The sequence below is a fragment of the Girardinichthys multiradiatus genome, chromosome 21 (assembly GCF_021462225.1).
Source record: "Girardinichthys multiradiatus isolate DD_20200921_A chromosome 21, DD_fGirMul_XY1, whole genome shotgun sequence".
Classification (NCBI taxonomy): Eukaryota; Metazoa; Chordata; class Actinopteri; order Cyprinodontiformes; family Goodeidae; genus Girardinichthys; species Girardinichthys multiradiatus.
In genome coordinates, this window is record NC_061813.1 from 42,523,903 (window position 1) to 42,541,708 (window position 17,806).

At 43.6% G+C, this 17,806-nt stretch overlaps 1 protein-coding gene across 2 annotated transcripts in view; it reads left to right on the forward strand.

Annotated features, from left to right (window-relative positions):
• Nucleotides 1-17,806, forward strand: part of kmt2ca (lysine (K)-specific methyltransferase 2Ca) — a 106,250-nt gene that overhangs the window by 86,002 nt on the left and 2,442 nt on the right. For both annotated transcript variants that reach the window (XM_047350429.1, XM_047350430.1), the window contains exons 61-73: nucleotides 862-999; nucleotides 1,646-1,753; nucleotides 1,822-1,920; nucleotides 2,011-2,217; nucleotides 2,302-2,426; nucleotides 2,888-3,083; nucleotides 3,157-3,366; nucleotides 3,457-3,830; nucleotides 5,736-5,848; nucleotides 5,923-6,059; nucleotides 9,310-9,437; nucleotides 12,027-12,228; nucleotides 12,313-12,429. In XM_047350429.1, the coding sequence (XP_047206385.1) occupies nucleotides 862-999; nucleotides 1,646-1,753; nucleotides 1,822-1,920; nucleotides 2,011-2,217; nucleotides 2,302-2,426; nucleotides 2,888-3,083; nucleotides 3,157-3,366; nucleotides 3,457-3,830; nucleotides 5,736-5,848; nucleotides 5,923-6,059; nucleotides 9,310-9,437; nucleotides 12,027-12,228; nucleotides 12,313-12,429 (2,154 nt within the window). The remainder of the gene's footprint in view (nucleotides 1-861; nucleotides 1,000-1,645; nucleotides 1,754-1,821; nucleotides 1,921-2,010; nucleotides 2,218-2,301; nucleotides 2,427-2,887; nucleotides 3,084-3,156; nucleotides 3,367-3,456; nucleotides 3,831-5,735; nucleotides 5,849-5,922; nucleotides 6,060-9,309; nucleotides 9,438-12,026; nucleotides 12,229-12,312; nucleotides 12,430-17,806) is intronic.

A 17,806-nucleotide genomic window follows, 5' to 3' on the forward strand; every position in this document is an offset into this window, starting at 1 on the left:
GGTCAGTATGATTAGAAAATCCCTGCTCCACCCATATACGGAGGCCTCAGTCATTGAGGCAGCTGTCCCGGGTTCAAGTCCTGACCCTGGGGGCTTGGGCTGCATGTCTTCCCTCTCTCTCCACCCCATTTTCTGTCTGTCTACTTAGGAAAAAAATAATGAAAAATAACTTCCTAGAAGCTACACCTGGCCTGGCTCTGTGTCTACCTGTGACACCTTTCTGGAGAGGGGAATCATCCAAGCTTCTGCTGGCAACAACTTAATGCTCACCTTCTACAGATGATCCACATGGCCCTGTCTTTCAGTGTTTAACCCTTTCTCTCTCCTAGACATGGCTACTGACTGAGCTTCTACTGTAACTAACTCTATGTTCTCTCTTTCAGACTCTAACCTTGAAAACTGGCTCAGAGTTTATCTGTTCTTTCTTTCTAGATGAAACGACTAAAGGAGCTACATCCATTAACATTTACTTTTCCTTCCCATAGAAAGGACTCCTGGATCAGTGCTTCTTTGTTCTCTTTGTGTCTCTGCTCTGTTCTCTCAAACCCCCAGTCGGTCGTGGCAGATGGCCGCTCACACTGAGCCTGGTTCTGGTTCTGCTGGAGGTTTCTTCCTGTTAAAAGGGAGTTTTCCTCTCTGCTGTCGCTTAAACAGAAAACCTTTTTATCCAATTTGAATAAATAACTGAATCTGACTGAACTGTTCAATGATTAGGATTAATTAGAATGTATGAACCTGACTTTTGTGAAGAACCTTGAGACGACATGTGTTGTGAATTGTCGCTATAGAAATAAACTGAATTGACCAGTGTCGTTAAAAAAAAAATCCCTGTTCTAAATTCAGTCCATTTACCATTTACAGAACGTTTCGGGTGTGATGGCAGCGGTGGCGGCACTCCTCAGGGTCCCCGGCTCTATCAACTACCAGCTGAACCAAGTGGGGGGGCTCGAGCAGAGCTCCCTGGCCCTGCTGGCCAGAGTCAGTGTGCCGCTGATGCAGGTGTATATTTCATCATGTTTTAAACTGGCAAACAATAACCAGATTTGTATACAAACTACATCACTGCATTTAAACATCAAATTTTTGAATAAAATGTCTTAGGCTTGAACTGTTTATAACTGACAAAAATATTAACTGTTTTATATACAATGAGCAGTAGAGGACTTTATACAATGCCATGAGGAACTCCATGATGTTTTATGATCGGATTTAACTTTTCTTGATCATTTAAGTTCCAACATTAATTACTCATTAATTAGTTAGTATAACATGAAGGCATCTCTGAATACATTTGGGCTTAGAACATTCTGATTTAACTGTCACACCCAAAATTACTTCTACTTTATTCTGTTTCTTAGCCAATGTATAAGATGCTGCTGAATCCAACCGGAAAAAGAGAGCTGTATGAATAGCATCAGTTACATTTTCATTTGTAGAAAACATATGATGCTGTTAAATCAGGATAATGTAATGTAAAAGGTGTCACAGATGTTATAAATGAAGAGCTGTTGTATGCAACACACATGTACATCATAGACAGGTAAGCTGGATGAAATGATGTTTAAAACCTTCAAGCCTGTGAACAGCAGTAAAAAATGAACCCACTGAGTGCTGAGTGTTTGCTGACCACTCCATGTGCTCTCAGGGTTCAGCAACTGGCAGATTGCAAAGGACGCCACATGTTGCAGAAAACCAGCCAGGCCGCTGCAGCCGCTGCAAGGGACTGCTGGGAAACGCAGTCCACTACAGACTGGTGAGACTTGGTGGAGAAGGGTAACTGGATCTGCATGATGGGACAGGAACTGACTGTGTGTTTTACAGGATGGTGAGTCCAAAGACAGATCCAGTTTGGTGTTCTGCAGTCCCACCTGTTCTGCTCTGTTTGGATCAGAGCAGCATAGCCGTTCTGCACAAATCAAGGTGAACTTTCTAAGGCCTGTCAAGTTTCTGCTCATCTGCCTCCATGAACACTACGTTTCCCTTAATGCACCTGTCTCTGTATGTCCTCAGCCTGCAGTCCCAGTGGTGCTGACCAGTTCTGAGTGTGCTCCTCCTCTCAGCAGAACACACCACCAGTACACCAACAACATGTCCTCCATCGCTATCCACTCTCTCCCCCATGCTGATTTGTCGTCTTCCTCCTCCTCACCGCCATTCGCCTTCCCCCCTGCTTCCGCTATCACCATGGAGACGATTCCCTACCCAGACAGCCTTAAGGTGAGAGAGGTCAGCAGTTTAACCCTTCCAGGTACCCTTCCATCAGGTGGCTCATTGATTAGACTCGCTCTGACTGGTTGACAGGTTAAAGTGAAGTTAAAGCCGCGCCCTCGGACTGTGTCAGGTGATGACTCGCTGTGTTCCCAAAACTTGAAGAAGATGAAAATGTCTCGCTGGAGACGCTGGAGCTTCAGCATCACACTCAGCAGGTTAGAGTTGAATATGTCCTTTCCTTGAAGGAAAATGTCAGCCATGTTGGGCAGGGCAACTCCATTGAAAGGCTCCAAGCTTAAGACCAGATAGAAACTGGGAAGGATGGAGAGCAGAGTTTAGAGAGTTCATAATGTTTGTTTGACCTATAAGATTAAAGAGTAAGTAAACTGTCTTTGGCTGCTCTGTTCCAGAACCTTTAGCAGGAACCATCTGACTCTGGTCTCTTCTGAAGGCTAACTCTGTAAAGTTTCTTCCAAACAGTAGGCTTGACACTGAATGTTCTAGATAAAGGAACCGTGAAAACTCTGCATTTCGGCTCTTTGGATTGTGGTTCTTTTTTAAATGTTCTGAGTACAAGTTAAACTCCCTTTTCACGTTGGACCCGTCCTGGTTGTCCATCTTTATCTTTTGACTAAAATCTCAAAAAAGCTCGTTATTCTCCCTGCCTCTATATCAGGGGTCTGTGTGTTCCTAACAAGGCAGTTGCCATGCTGACAGAGGAGGAAGTGGACGAGCTTCTGAAGAAGTTCGGGGCGTGCTTACGTCCTGACCCACTGCCTAAAGACCAGCGGAGATGTTGTTTCTGCCACCAGCAGGGAGACGGGTTGACGGACGGACCAGCCAGACTTCTAAACCTGGACCTGGATCTATGGGTAAGTGCTGCAGCTGTAGACCTAGTTCTGGTTCTGTGGATGGAACTGCAGATTGACCTGCGTTATGTTTCAGGTGCACCTGAACTGCGCGTTGTGGTCCAGCGAGGTGTATGAGACACAGGCAGGTGCCCTGATCAACGTGGAGCTGGCTCTGAGACGGGGCCTGACACTGCGCTGCGCTCACTGCACCCGCACCGGCGCCACTACCGGCTGCAACCGGCTGCGCTGCACCAACACCTACCACTTCACATGCGCCCTGCAGGCCCACTGCACTTTCTTTAAGGTAACACACACACACACACACACACAACCAGCGCTTAACTGCTTGACCTGTCTGTGATCATGCTCAGTTATCCTTCACCTCATCTTGCAGGATAAGACCATGCTCTGTCACCTCCACAAGCCTAGGATGCTTCCTCTGAGTGGTGACAGGTCCTCCAGCTCCTCCCCCTTCTCCACACCTGGCCCGACCTCTGACCCTGTTTCATGTTCCGACCCGTATGACTCGGAGCTGCGATGCTTTGCTGTGTTTCGACGGGTCTTTGTTCAACGGGACAAGGCGCGGCAGATCGCCGCTATTGTACAGCGAGGAGAGCGGCAGCACACCTTCCGGGTTGGCAGCCTGCTGTTTCGAGCTGTCGGCAGGCTCCTCCCACAGCAGATGGGTGCCTTCCACAATGAGACCGCCATCTTCCCAGTTGGTTATCATGCCAATCGCTTCTACTGGAGCATGCGCCACAGCAACAGGTGATCACTGTCTTGAAGCTAAGACCAGGACCAGAGCAGCTCTAAAGAATCCAGAACAGAAAAAACAGACATTTTCCACACATGTTCTTTCAGTTCTGATTCTCAGCCATCATGTTGGCACGCCTGGTGAATGAACCCTTGGTACCAGGATTGTTTGTGAGTTCCAGACTTAGAGCTTATTAAAGTTTAGTCTACTCCTATGTTTATCAGCAGGATTAAAGATCTTTTGCCAGTTATTTTTTACACTGCAAAACAACTATGAATGAACTGCAACAAATCAAATGAACACATATCTAAACTTTTATTGGGTTAAGAGAAAGATAAAAATAACTCTTCTTTACCATGTATGGGAAATGTGGGAGACATTTTCCATTGAAAACAAAACCTATATTGCAGCACAGCGAGCCGTATGAAGGGGCGGTACATTTTTTTCATTACTATCCGTAAATGACATCTTATCTTTGTTTGCTTGTTGTTTCGTTGGGAGTATGCTAAAACATTCTGCTGCCGAGTTTTTGTCCCAACATAAAACAAGTGTGAATTTAAACAAACTGATTGGTATCTGTTATGTCTCCAAATGTCGAAGCAGCACCCCTCTGCTTCCAGCGTCTAGTCCGGTCTTAGCTCAGAGATGTCCCTCAGATCCATGCTAAGCAGACAAACTTGCTAAAACTCCTCTAACAGAGGTTAAAAATCCCATCAATTTTATCCTCCAGATGAACATTAAGCAAGATGCAACAGAGTGGCGAGTTACAAGACGCTAGATTGCGCTTTGATCGTAACATTCGGACAAACATCTGTTAAATCTGTTTACGTTCCGTCCTTTTTACAAGAAATATGAATGGCCACAATCATTCTTGGCTCATTCTGTAGTCAATCTGTAGTCATAAAGGACAGAGCTTAGGAGCAGGGGTCTCAGCAACCCCCCAGCCACGCTGCCCCCCAGTGGCAACCTTACGTAAGGCTTCGGCTACTTCTGTTTTCACTGTCATCTTTTTGGTGGTTTTGCTTCAAAACCAGTTGTTTAACCAACTGTTTGACATGTTAAAATCTAATTCTTTGCTCAAAATACACAATTTATTAAAAGAGGTTCATAGTGTTGAGATAAGGTCTATAAGCAGGTAGAGATGAATTCAGGTTTTCATGTGAACTTTGGATAATAATGACAATAATTCTGCAAATATTCGTTACATTCAAAATGACAGAAAATGTAGCTTTAGATAATCTGAATTTTCTAATGTATTTTTGTGGCGATGCGGAGCACCATCTGGATCCAGGATTATTTATCATTTCCAGACCATGGTGTGACGCCATGGAGTTCCCACATGGTTCCTGACCCTGTCAGCAGCAGACATGCAGAGGCCAGAAGACATCCAGAGTAGAGCTCATCAGCATAGAAAACAGCTGACATGCCCTAAATGCCCTTGTTACCTTGGAGGTCTGTGCTCTATTAGGACTTTTCCAGTTTAAAATGTGAACAGTATAAAACATATTTACATAAAATAATGGAGAATTAGTCTTTCAATGTGCAAAAAGAGGCCAAAATAAGAAACTATGTACAGGTGGTTTCTCCCTGGTTGTAGACTCACATTTCAGAGTTCTGGTGGTTCTGCCAGTGGCAGATGCAGGCCCACATCAGTCCTCACACTGCCATTTAGTGCTCTGCTTGCCCTATGAAGGTCCCATGGACTTTGGGGACACGTAGGTGTTTAACTCTGCGGCCTTCTTAGACTCATTTTTCAGGGATACTCCAAAGGAGGTGTGTAGCATCCCCTCTTCCTGTAAGTGGAAAGAAACCTTGAAATTATATTTATTCAGGTCGTCTCTGATGAGATAACGCTTTGCCAGAGCATTACTGATGGTTCTGTTGACTGGAACATGACTGATTGATGGTTCCTCTTGCAGACGCTGCAAGTACCTGTGCTACATCGAGGAACGTGATGCCCAGCCACTGTTCAAGGTGAAGGTGGTGGAAAAAGGACACGAAGACGTTGTCCTGACAGGACCCACACCCAACGGTAATTAACATGTTATTTTGGAGCAGGTGAGTAGCTGGTTTTGCACAGTCTGACACAACTTTGTTTCCATGCAGCTGTGTGGGCCCAGATACTGGAACCAGTGGCCCAGATGAGGAAAGCCAGTGGGACTCTGAAGCTGTTTCCAGTTTACTTGAAAGGAGAAGATCTGTTTGGCTTGACCGCGTCTGCAGTTACCCGGATCATCGAGTCTGTATGTTGTGTACGCACACACACACACACACAGTGACCCACTTCATTCTCACCCTGTCTCTCTTTCTATATCAGTTCATTCAGTTTATTTATATAGCACCAATTCACAACACACATCGTCTCAAGGCTCTTTCCAAAGTCAATTCAATCATATAAGTAGATTTTCAGTCAGGTTCATACATTCCAATTAATCCTCACCATCAAACAGTCAGATTCAGTTATTTATTCAAATTGGATAAAAAGTTTTTCTATCTAAGGAAACCCAGCAGATTGCATCCAGTCAGTGACTTGCAGCATTCACTCCTCCTGGATGAGCATGTAGAGACAGTGGACAGTCACTGGCGTTGACTTTGCAGCAATCCCTCATACTGAGCATGCATGTAGCGACAGTGGAGAGGAAAAACTCCCTTTTAACAGGAAGAAACCTCCAGCAGAACCAGAACCAGGCTCAGTGTGAGCGGCCATCTGCCACGACCGACTGGGAGTTTGAGAGAACAGAGCTTAGACACAAAGAGAACAAAGAAGCACTGATCCAGGAGTACTTTCTATGGGAAGGAAAAGTAAATGTTAATGGATGTAGCTCCTTTAGTCGTTTCATCTAGAAAGAAAGAACAGATAAACTCTGATCCAGTTTTCAAGGTTAGAGTCTGAAAGAGAGAACATAGAGTTAGTTACAGTAGAAGCTCAGTCAGTAGCCATGTCTAGGAGAGAGAAAGGATTAAACACTGAAAGACAGGGCCATGTGGATCATCTGTAGAAGGTGAGCATTAAGTTGTTGCCAGCAGAAGCTCGGATGATGCCCCTCTCCAGAAAGGTGTCACAGGTAGACACAGAGTCAGGCCAGGTGTAGCTTCTAGGAAGAGAAAAGAGAACAAAGTTAAAAGCTGAAATAACGGCAAATAATGCAGAATTGGAGAGTAGTGTGAGAAAGTAGCGAAGACGGTGAAAGTGGTCATTATGTCCTCCAGCAGCCTAAGCCTATAGCAGCATAACTACAGAGATAGTTCAGGATAACCTAAGCCACTCTAACTATAAGCTTTATCAAAAAGGAAAGTTTTAAGCCTAGCCTTAAAAGTAGACAGGGTGTCTGCCTCACAGACTAAAACTGGGAGCTGGTTCCACAGGAGAGGAGCCTGATAACTAAAGGATCTGTCTCCCATTCTACTTCTAGAGACTCTAGGAACCACCAGTAAACCTGCAGTCTGAGAACAAAGTGCTCTGTTAGGAACATGTGGACCAATCAGATCTCTGATGTATGATGGAGCTAGATCATTAAGGGCTTTATATGTGAGGAGGAGAATTTTAAATTCTATTCTGGATTTAACAGGGAGCCAATGAAGGGAAGCTAAAATAGGAGAAATATGGTCATCAAGGTTTTTTACTTTATTATCAGAGGTCAATTTAATGCCATCCAGGTTAAGTGATTGACTAAGCAGTTTCTTTTTTAAAGACTCCGGTCCAAAGACGACAACTTCTGTCTTGTCTGAATTTAGAAGCAGAAAATTTAAAGTCATCCAAGTTTTTATATCTTCAAGACATGCTTGTAGTCTATCTAACTGGTTGGGTTCATCAGGATTTATGGATAAATAAAGCTGAGTATCATCAGCGTAACAGTGAACATTTATCCCATGCTGCCTGATAATTGTACCTATTGGAAGCATATATATACACACGTGGACAACATTGTTGGAACCCCTCGGTTAATGAAAGAAAAACTCACAATGGTCACAGAAATAACTTGAATCTGACAAAGGTAATAATGAATAAAAATTTTATGAAAATGAACAAATGAAAGTCAGACATTACTTTTCAAACAAGCTTCAACAGAATTATGTTAAACAATAAACTATGAAACGGGCCTGGACAAAAATTATGGTACCCCTGAAAATAATGTGACCAAAGGGACATGTTAAATCAAGGTGTGTCCATTAATTAGCATCACAGGTGTCTACATTCTTGTAATCAGTCAGTGGGCCTACATATAGGGATACAGGTAGTCACTGTGCCGTTTGGTAACATGGTACCACACTCAACATGGACCAGAAGAAGCCAAGGAAAGAGTCTCAGGATAATAGAAAGAAAATTATAGGCAAGCATGTTAAAGGTAAAGGTTATAAGACCATCTCCAAGCAGCTTCATGTTCCTGTGACTACAGCTGCATATATTAGTCAGAAATGTAAGATCCATGGGACTGTAGCCAACCTCCCTGGACGTGGCTGCAGGAGGAACATAGATGACAAAACAAATAGACGGATAATACGAACGGTAACAAAAGAGCCCAGAAAATCGTCTAAAGAGATTAAAGGTGAACTTCAACTCAAGGAACATCAGTGTCAGATCGCACCATCCAACGTTTGAGGCAAAGTGGACTTAATTGGAGACGACCTGAGACAACTGGAGCAGTTTGCTCATGAGGAGTGGGCCAGAATACCTGCTGAGAGGTGCAGAAGTCTCATTGACAGTTATAGGAATCGTCTGATTGCCTCAAAAGGTTGTGCAACAAAATATTGTAGTGGAATTTTCTTATCAAAGTGGGTAGAAGTTGACTCATAACAAGAGAAAATCCGGACTTTGTCTTTATAAGTTTTATTCAAAGGCATTCAGCGTTTGAATGACTCTGACACTGAGGTCAGACAGTGAAACGGAGCCCCGATCAACATTTACACACAGTATTTATACCAGAACATGACAGTTTTATCTCAACTTCAAAGAGTCTGTGTTTTATGACCCCAGACCCTTCTCGGGTTCAGAGGTGACAAAGTTATCTAGGAACCCATCTGTCCTTCCCGAGATATCACCCTAAAGCATGAGTTTTAACCATTAAACTTCTGATAATGGCTTTACAGCTTCCTCCTCTAACACAGATGTTCTGAGGAGTGAGGTAACCTAAAGGTCACACACTTTGGAATACTTAATAAAATAATTTCCATTACAATATTAAGTTATGGGTACCATCGTTTTTGTCCAGGCCTGTTTCATGAGTTTATTTTTAACAATAATTTTGTTTGAAAAGCAATGTCTGACTTTCATTTGTTTCATAGAATTTTTATTCATTATTACCTTTGTCAGATTCAAGTTATTTCTGTGACCATTGTGGGTTTTTCTTTCATTAACCGAGGGGTACCAACAATCTTCTCCACTTGTGTATAATGAAGAGAATTGGCCCAAGCACTGAACCCTGTGGTACTCCTTGGCCCCAATCCACGTCTGTGTCTCTCTTACTGTTCCTTTCTCTCTTTTTCTGCTTACAGCTGCCTGGCGTAGAGGCCTGCGAGCGTTACACCTTCCGTTACGGCAGGAACCCGCTCATGGAGTGGCCCCTGGCCTTCAACCCATCAGGATCAGCTCGCTCCGAACCCAAAGCCTGCCAAGCCAAGAGGTAAAGACCTCATTCCTGTTTCTGAAGAGATCCAGGTAGAGCCCCACAATGTTTTTCATTTGAGTCAACAGCCTTTTGGGTTAGGGGATTTGGATTGTTATATACTTCCAGGCATCCTGGTATTCATGATGGCTGGGTCCGCTTTCTTCTCACAGCTGGTTCTGTTAAATGGTAAATGGATTGAACCTATATAGCGCCTTTCCAGTCATACCGACCACTCAAAGCACTTCACACTAGAGCCACATTCACCCAGACACACTCAGTAACGTACACATCAACATGTGCTTGGAGGAAGCTGGAATCGAACCCACAACCCTCAAATTGCAGGACAACCAGTCTTTGCAATGAACCGCAGGCACAGAAACAGCAAATGTTTCATGGTATTAACACCAAAACAAAATTGTGGAACATTAGCTTGGAGCTTTCATGTAAAACCGAAATAGCTTTATTATTATTAAAATCAATAGTTGGACCAAAACCAGTGATATAATAATAATCATACAATCATAATAATGTCATCTAGCTTCTTGATGTAGAAAACACAGGCGAGTGTTCACTCTGCTTGAAATCAGTCAGCTGGTTCAGGTGACTGATGCTCGGTGGATAAATTTGTGAGGATGAGTATTCTGCTTCAGTCTCAGGTGCTGAGACAAATCAGTGGCTCGCTCTAAGCTTTACCTGGAGATGGAAGACAATATGGAAACAGTACCTGCTGAATGTAAAATTTAATTGAGTTTTTCTCAGCAATTGCTGCTCTCTTTTGCTCCAACAGCATTCACATTCACCTGCAGGCAGCTTTATGCAGGGTAATAACTTGAGTTTGGTTGGTTCGAATTGGACAAACGGCCCCTCCTTTTTATCTGTAGAGCCAATAGAATCAGACTATACAAACCAGACTGACGTCAGTCCCACCAATCACCAGCTGTATGTTATATTCGTGTAATTTTCTAATCAAACCGCGTATTTGCATCCAGGAACCAGGGAATGGCTTAATTTGGCTTGGAAACCACACTGGGAGATGTAGTTAGCAGATAAAAATGAAAACAAAACAAATGATTATACGTTTGGGAGACAAAATTACGAAGATAAGAAAGTTTTTAGATGATGTTTTTCAACCGTGAGTGATGATTCTGGACTTCTTTTGCTGCTTGTTGAGTAAATACTGGGCGCATTGTGACTAAACTTTCAGAATCTGTGAGGTCTCTGCTGTCTGCAGTTTCATCATGTGGAGTTTGATTACGTTCTGATTCAGCTGCTTGTAGTTTTAACTGTTTGGTGTTCCTAGAAGTGGGTTAGTCAAGACTCCGACATTTTAAAGGACACCACGCATGTATTTGTTTACCTAAAGGAATGTAGAACTTTATCTGCTTTATCAGGGACCGGGTCGCGGGGGCAGCAGACTCAGCAGAGACGCCCAGACGTCCCTCTCCCCAGACACCTCCTCCAGCTCCTCCGGGGGGAGGCCAAGGCGTTCCCAGGCCAGCCGAGAGACATAGTCCCTCCAGCGTGTCCTGGTCCGTCCCCTGGGCCTCCTCCCGGTGGGACGTGCCTGGAACACCTCCCGAGGAAGGCGTCCAGGAGGCATCCGGTATAGATGCCCGAGCCACCTCAACTGGCTCCTCTCGATGTGGAGGAGCAGCGGTTCTACTCCGAGCTCCTCACCCTATCTCTAAGGGAGTGCCCGGCCACCCTACGGAGGAAGCTCATTTCAGCCGCTTGTATCCAGGATCTCGTTCTTTCGGTCATGACCCAAAGTTCATGATCATAGGTGAGGGTAGGAACGTAGACCGACTGGTAAATCAAGAGCTTTGCTTTTCGGCTCAGCTCTCTCTTCACTACAACGGACTGGCACAGCGCCCCCATTACTGTGGCAGCCGCACCGATCTGTCTGTCGATCTCCCGCTCCATTCTTCCCTCACTCGTGAACAAGACCCCGAGATACTTGAACTCCTCCACTTGAGGCAGGAACTCCCCTCCAACATGAAGAGGACAAGCCACCCTTTTTCCGGTCGAGAACCATGGCCTCGGACTTGGAGGAGCTGATCTTCATCCCAGCCGCTTCACACTCGGCTGCGAACCGCCCCAGTTGTAGGTCTTGGCTAGAGGGGGCCATTTATATATATTAATATTTTTTATTGATTTATAGATATTTTGAGCAAAGTTCTCTCTAAATATCAAATGCTAAAATCACTTTCCGTAGAAGAGTGCCTGCTCCATAGAGTTCTGCTCCGGTGCTTTCTCAGCCATCTTGCTTGGTCTTTAATCCGTAATAATAGTATTACGGAAACCTTTGTGGATTAAAAAGCTTTGAAAATCGTGCTCTGCCTTGAGAACAATAATCAGCTGATGAATCATCAGGGATGGGCCCCCAGTAGAGGCAGAAGTTACTGTTGGATAAATAAGATGTATACCGAGGCTGTTTATTAATGAGAGGTGAGAGACCTGTTCTATAGGACACATATCCTTAACTTCAGATATGATTTGCTGCTGTAGAGAAAGTAAAATTTACTTTCACCTTCAAGGTCGGGGTTCCCACTAATTGAAAGGAAGGGAGACACAGTGATGTAATAACTGTGCTGTCTCTGTCAGGCCTTACCTGCTGACCAGCATCGCCCCCAGGTGTCAGGGATCTGTGGGCTCCATTGTCGGCCTCGTTCCCGGAGTACTGTCCCTGTCTCCCAGTGAGTCGGTGGCTGGCGCCTATCAGGGGCGCCACTCCAAGTCAGCCCAGTACCGCCGCATGAAGGCAGAGTGGAAGAGCAACGTGTACCTGGCTCGCTCGCGCATCCAGGTGAGATGGTTGCAGCTCAGAGAGAAGGAGACGCTGTCTCCAGGCCCGTCAGCTCACCTTTTGTATGTTTTTGTGCACATGCAGGGACTGGGATTGTACGCCGCCAGAGACATTGAGAAGTGCACCATGGTTATCGAGTACATCGGAACAATCATCAGGAGTGAGGTGGCCAACCGCAAAGAGAGGCTTTACGAGACCCAGGTGATCAACCTGTAACACACACCTGGCAAGCACACTCCTGTAGCTGAGAGGTATCAGGTTGTTTTAGATGTTTCAACCCAGATATAACTCAAAGGAAATATGTAACATTTACAGGTTCCTGAATCCTGAGAGACGAGGAACAATAACCACACAGCAGCTGCAGCAGTATCTGTTTCTATAGCAAAAATCAAACTTCATGCAGATAGACCTCGGGGATTTGAACTCAGGACCTTCTGGCTCCAAGGAAACTGTGCTACCAGCTGAGCTGCTGTGCAGTCTTTAAACAGATGTTACTGATTTAAAATCTGTTTATGTCTGAAGTTGATGAGTGGCCATGCAGCTTAGTTAAAAACCAACATGTTTCCTCACCTCAAACCAAACATTTCCCAGAAACCAGCTCTATTTACCTATTGTTGTTATTCCTTTTTTTATGAGTGACAATGCAGTTAAACACGGTGGACCTAATCTGATGATATGCAGTATAACTGTTTTATAACCCTATTTGACATATATTAATAATGCACAACAGTGCGGCCACACAAACTACAAGAGTCCAACTCAATTAGAAGAGACTTGACATTAAAAGTGGCTTCAGTCTTGTTTCATTTTTAGCCTGTTTTTAGAAGAGATTCTTTAGAGGTTTTGAAATCTGTTATCAGTGTTATTTCATTGGGCTTGGTATTCCAAATGAGGAGTCTTTTAATGGAGAATAGCGATTGTCCAACTGTGGTTCTGAACAAAGCTTCTAGTAATTCTGCTGTCATCCTTAAAGCAGGGGGCTGCTTTGGTGCCGATTTATTTAAACACTTAAAGATCAGTTTTAGCAAACAAAAATCAAGTAATCTTCCAAAAGAATATTTTTTTCAAAACCTGACATTGATGGTAACAATTTTGCTTCTTATTCTTAGGTTTAAGAGCTTATGATTTTATGAGCGTGTGTTTTGTTGTCTTGTATCCATACTGTCAGAAAGAAGGTCATATGAGAAAAGATGATATTGATCAAATAAAGTAAGACAAGGCAAGTTTTTTGTCCTATAGAACATTTCAGCTCCAAGGCAAATCGAAGTACATTGCAGTAGCTTGGAAAGTAGAAAAGAGTTGGACTACAGACACTATGTTTTTAGGCCCATATTTTCTTAACATAAAATCAAACTATTCTCCCTGGGTAGGAGGCAACTCCTGAGAACTCTTCACCCATTATTCATTTCAATTCAGATTTTTTTGATTTATCTATAAAGGAAATTAAAAGTTGTTATAGCTCATGTTCTGCAGGTTTCTTCAAAGAGCTGTTGTAGATGCTGATGGCTCTACATCAGGAAGTGTCTCCTTTAGCGGTCTGTCTTACACCAGATCTGAAGAAGCCTCTGACACTCTGATGAAGATGATGCTCAGGGTTCTCCATGATGTTCTGCTGACTACCTGGTTAGACACACAACCCTCCAGTCTCTCAAACTGATCAGGTAGTCTTTGATCCAGGAGATTGTTGAGGCCTCCACCTGAGTCTTCTGGAGTTTCTGACAAAGCAAATCAGGTTGGATTGAGTTAAATGTTCTGGAGAAATCAAAGAACATGATCCTCACAGTGCTGCTGGCTTTGTCCAGATGATAGTGGGTTTGTTGAAGCAGATGTTTGATGGCATCTTCAACTCCAACTCCACAGCGATAAGCAAACTGAAGGAGGTCCTGATTATTGTTTGCTTACTCAGGTGGGCCAACAGGAGTCTATTCAGGACCTTCATGATGTGAGATGTCAGGACAACAAGGTCTATAGTCATTGAGGACTGATGGTTGAGTTTTCTTTGGTACCGGAACAAGACAGGAGGTCTTCCACAATACTGGAACCTTCTGGTCCGGGCCAAGATTAAAGAGGTGCTGCAGAATCCCACAGAGCTGCTCTGCACAGACCTTCAGGACTCTAGGGAAGACATGATCTGGACCTGCAGCCTTATTCCGATTCAGTCTCTCCAGTTGCCTCCCAAGGGGAAGCAAAGGTAGCAGCCGCGTCTTCTGATTTGGTTGAAGGCAAACGTGTAGAAGCAGAAGGTCCATGGCTGAGGTGGAAGATAAAACATTTGAGGTGTGACAGGAAAGCTGTGGGTCAAAGGAGGGTGGGATAATCATGCAAAAAAATCTATTTTTATCCATCACAAGAGGAATTTCAGTTCTTAAAAAGAATTAATGAGAACAAAAAGAAACAGAGCTACTCCAATCTACTGCTACCTTGAGCTTGAAAGACCAACCTAGTTTAATTTATTGAAATTTCAATTTTTTTTATGTAACTGTAGAACACGTCTACACTCCAAACTGTCTATACTTGGCTACATTATGGAGAAACCTTGTAATAAGCTGCTCCTCCAAGATCAGCTCTTCTAGCCTGACCTCTTGGCAATGATCACAATTACACACAGGTTGGACGAGATGCCGCCCCCAGGTCAGCAACATCAGAGCAATTCCATCAGTTCGTAGAGCCAGTGGTGTCGGGGTCAGCTGGTCTTGCTCTTAGGAGGTCATTGATTGGCTCACAGTCAGCTACATCAGAGCAAACACTGGAACTCCACCAAGTCCAGATTTGATGGTGATGGAGGCAACTGGTCAGCCAGTCCAGGTATTAGTTGATGGATTAGCGATTGAGAGCAGACGTGCTGATCAGGTGTTGGGGTGTGCCAACACAACTTTTTCACTTTCAATACGATACCGATATTGCAGTTTTGGTATGTATAGGGTTATGGTTTATATGGTATTGGCCAAGACCGATATTAACCCGATACAATATCAGCATGAATAATTCATACTTTTATTACTTATTTTGTAGTGTTGAATGCTAAAAAAGTGATGATCTAGTGATATTAACCTGAAAGAACAATAGTCAACAACTGAGCCATTTATTATTAACCCATTGGCTAAATAAACTTTCAACATAAGAATATTCAACGATGGAGGCTTTCACTGACGTCACTGAAGTCACAGCCTCACTTCGATCCGCCACCTTGGGCATTTCCGTATCGCTTCAGGCTTTTCACCACTATGCTACATTGCATGCTTTTTCGACCATAGATAAGTATCTAGTCGTACCTCAAGAAAATTGTGATTATCAACAAGGTGGATCCATATATACTGCCTATTGGTTTGTTTAGCGCAAATCCGGACGATTGGCCGCACAACTATTTTTCATAGCCACAACATAGGCCAAAATCTATGGTAAGTTCAATATTGCCTTTTATAGGATAATTACATAATAGTTATATTACTAGTTAATATATTTACAGTCTATCAGTAAAGGTATATTGCAGCCTACATCTGGCTGGTCAAGGCTTGAGAGTGCAGCTTACTGAACTTGGTCGCAGCGCTGAGTGCTGCCAGCTCAGAATCAACTGATCAGCTCACGGTCTTGGCAGACTACTTTCTAGAAAATTATTACAATAAATGTACACGAACATTATTTATTTACCTGTCACAAAATCTGCACTGCACACTCGGCTGTGAGTGAGGATCAGGCCGTCCAAATGCGCCCTGGATATCCGATTCAGCCACAGTATTCGACGTGTACTCAGTGATTTTGTTTTCTCACCCGGATTTTCTATCATGGCTGGCAGACGATAGACTGAACGCTGGTCTTGACCACCAGGCGCTGCACAGCCCACAATTAAACAAGTTTTTCCCATAGTTAAATGGTCTGGAATTTTCTGTCACTGAACAGCTAAAACAAGGAAAACGGGCTGCAGCGGCCATGCAAGATGGCGACCCCGAGGTGCTGTCACATGACCACAATGTCATGTGAAAACCCCCCATTGAATGAAATAAAAAATAACAAATTAGAAGACCCTAAAAAAACCTTCATTAAATCCAATAAAAGACAAATTATACTTTCAAAGTGCAAAAAAAAACATTTAAGGTCACTTCACTATTTTTGAACTCCGTGCCAGCCTGGTGCTGTTATATGGTGGGAACAACTGAGGATACGTTTTGATGATCAGGAGCTGGTCATCAAGCACAATAAACTGGGCTATCTTGTCTGTCACAATGCATTTTTGCCATCCTGTGTGAGTTTTTCACGCTTTACAAATGTTTGGCACAGCGTTGGCTGTTTGAGGGAGCCAGGGGTTTATTTCTTTACCTCCGTGGTCTTTGGAAAAATCCTCATGATGACTTTTGGGATGCTGCTTCAAATGAGCAATGAGGTTGGTGGTTTAAACTTCCCCGGTTTTGTGCCACCACTGGAAACCATGGGAGGTTTTGCACTCTTTTTTGGACTTTGACGAAAAGTACCGCCACATTGCCGACATCGCTCCTACTCAAGTGGCGTAGCGTCTACTACTCTGTTAGCAGACGCCATTGTTGTGATCACATGGGCTCTGCTTGCAGGATATAATTATTGTGGGATAGAAATGCTGGAGCGGACTAAATTATGGAGCGGAGTGCTTCTATCAACGGAGATTTAAACGCAGGCCAATATTATCCCATGCGCATTTTTTGACTGTTATCTGATTTCCAATATCAATATCAGATTGAGACATCCCTAATCAGGTCCAGGATTCAGATCAATACCTTTGGTTAAGTAGTAGAATCAGCAGTATTTGACTGTTTTACTCTTACCATTTTGAAATGCTTGTTTGATGTTGTGTGTTAAAAGTTTACACTGCATGTTAATTTCCCAACAGATGCATCTTTGTTAAATCACCTTTAATTAATATGACTGAAATTTCATGGTGAATTTTGCATGAACTATAAAAATATTAAAGTGGGCTGTAGTTAAACCAGTGGGGAGGATTAGAAGTGGAGCCCAATGAGCCACACCTCATCTCTGTGTCTGTCTTGAGAAAATTTCCACCTTGATAACCAAGGTGGAATATTACTGAGAAAAGGGGCGAGAAGGGAATTTTTTCATTGACCAGGAACCTTTGGAATGAGTGTTGAGGATGGACACCTTTGAGGAGTGGAACAGGGTTGATTTTTGTCTAGATAACTGTGATAACAGGTCAAAATTCTAAAGTCTAAAAATCATGTTTTTTGCTCTGGGTTTTTCGGGTCATTCTCTAATCCACCTCATCCCAACCTACAGACAGAGACTAAGAGCTTCTAAACCCAAGGTTCACACTGTTAAGAAGTGGACTGAGGAATCAAAGCAGATGCTACAGGCCTGCTTTGAATGCACAGACTGGACTGTTTTTGAAACTTCAGCCACTGACTTAAACCAACTAACTGATGTGGTGACATCATACATCAGTTTCTGTGAGGACATGTGTGTGCAGACCAAGACCTTCTGCACCTTTGGGAATAACAAGCCATGGTTTACTCCACACCTCAGGAATCTGCACAGGGAAAGGAGTGTGTTCTATCCCCACTCCTCTTCTCTCTGTACACAAATGACTGCACCTCAT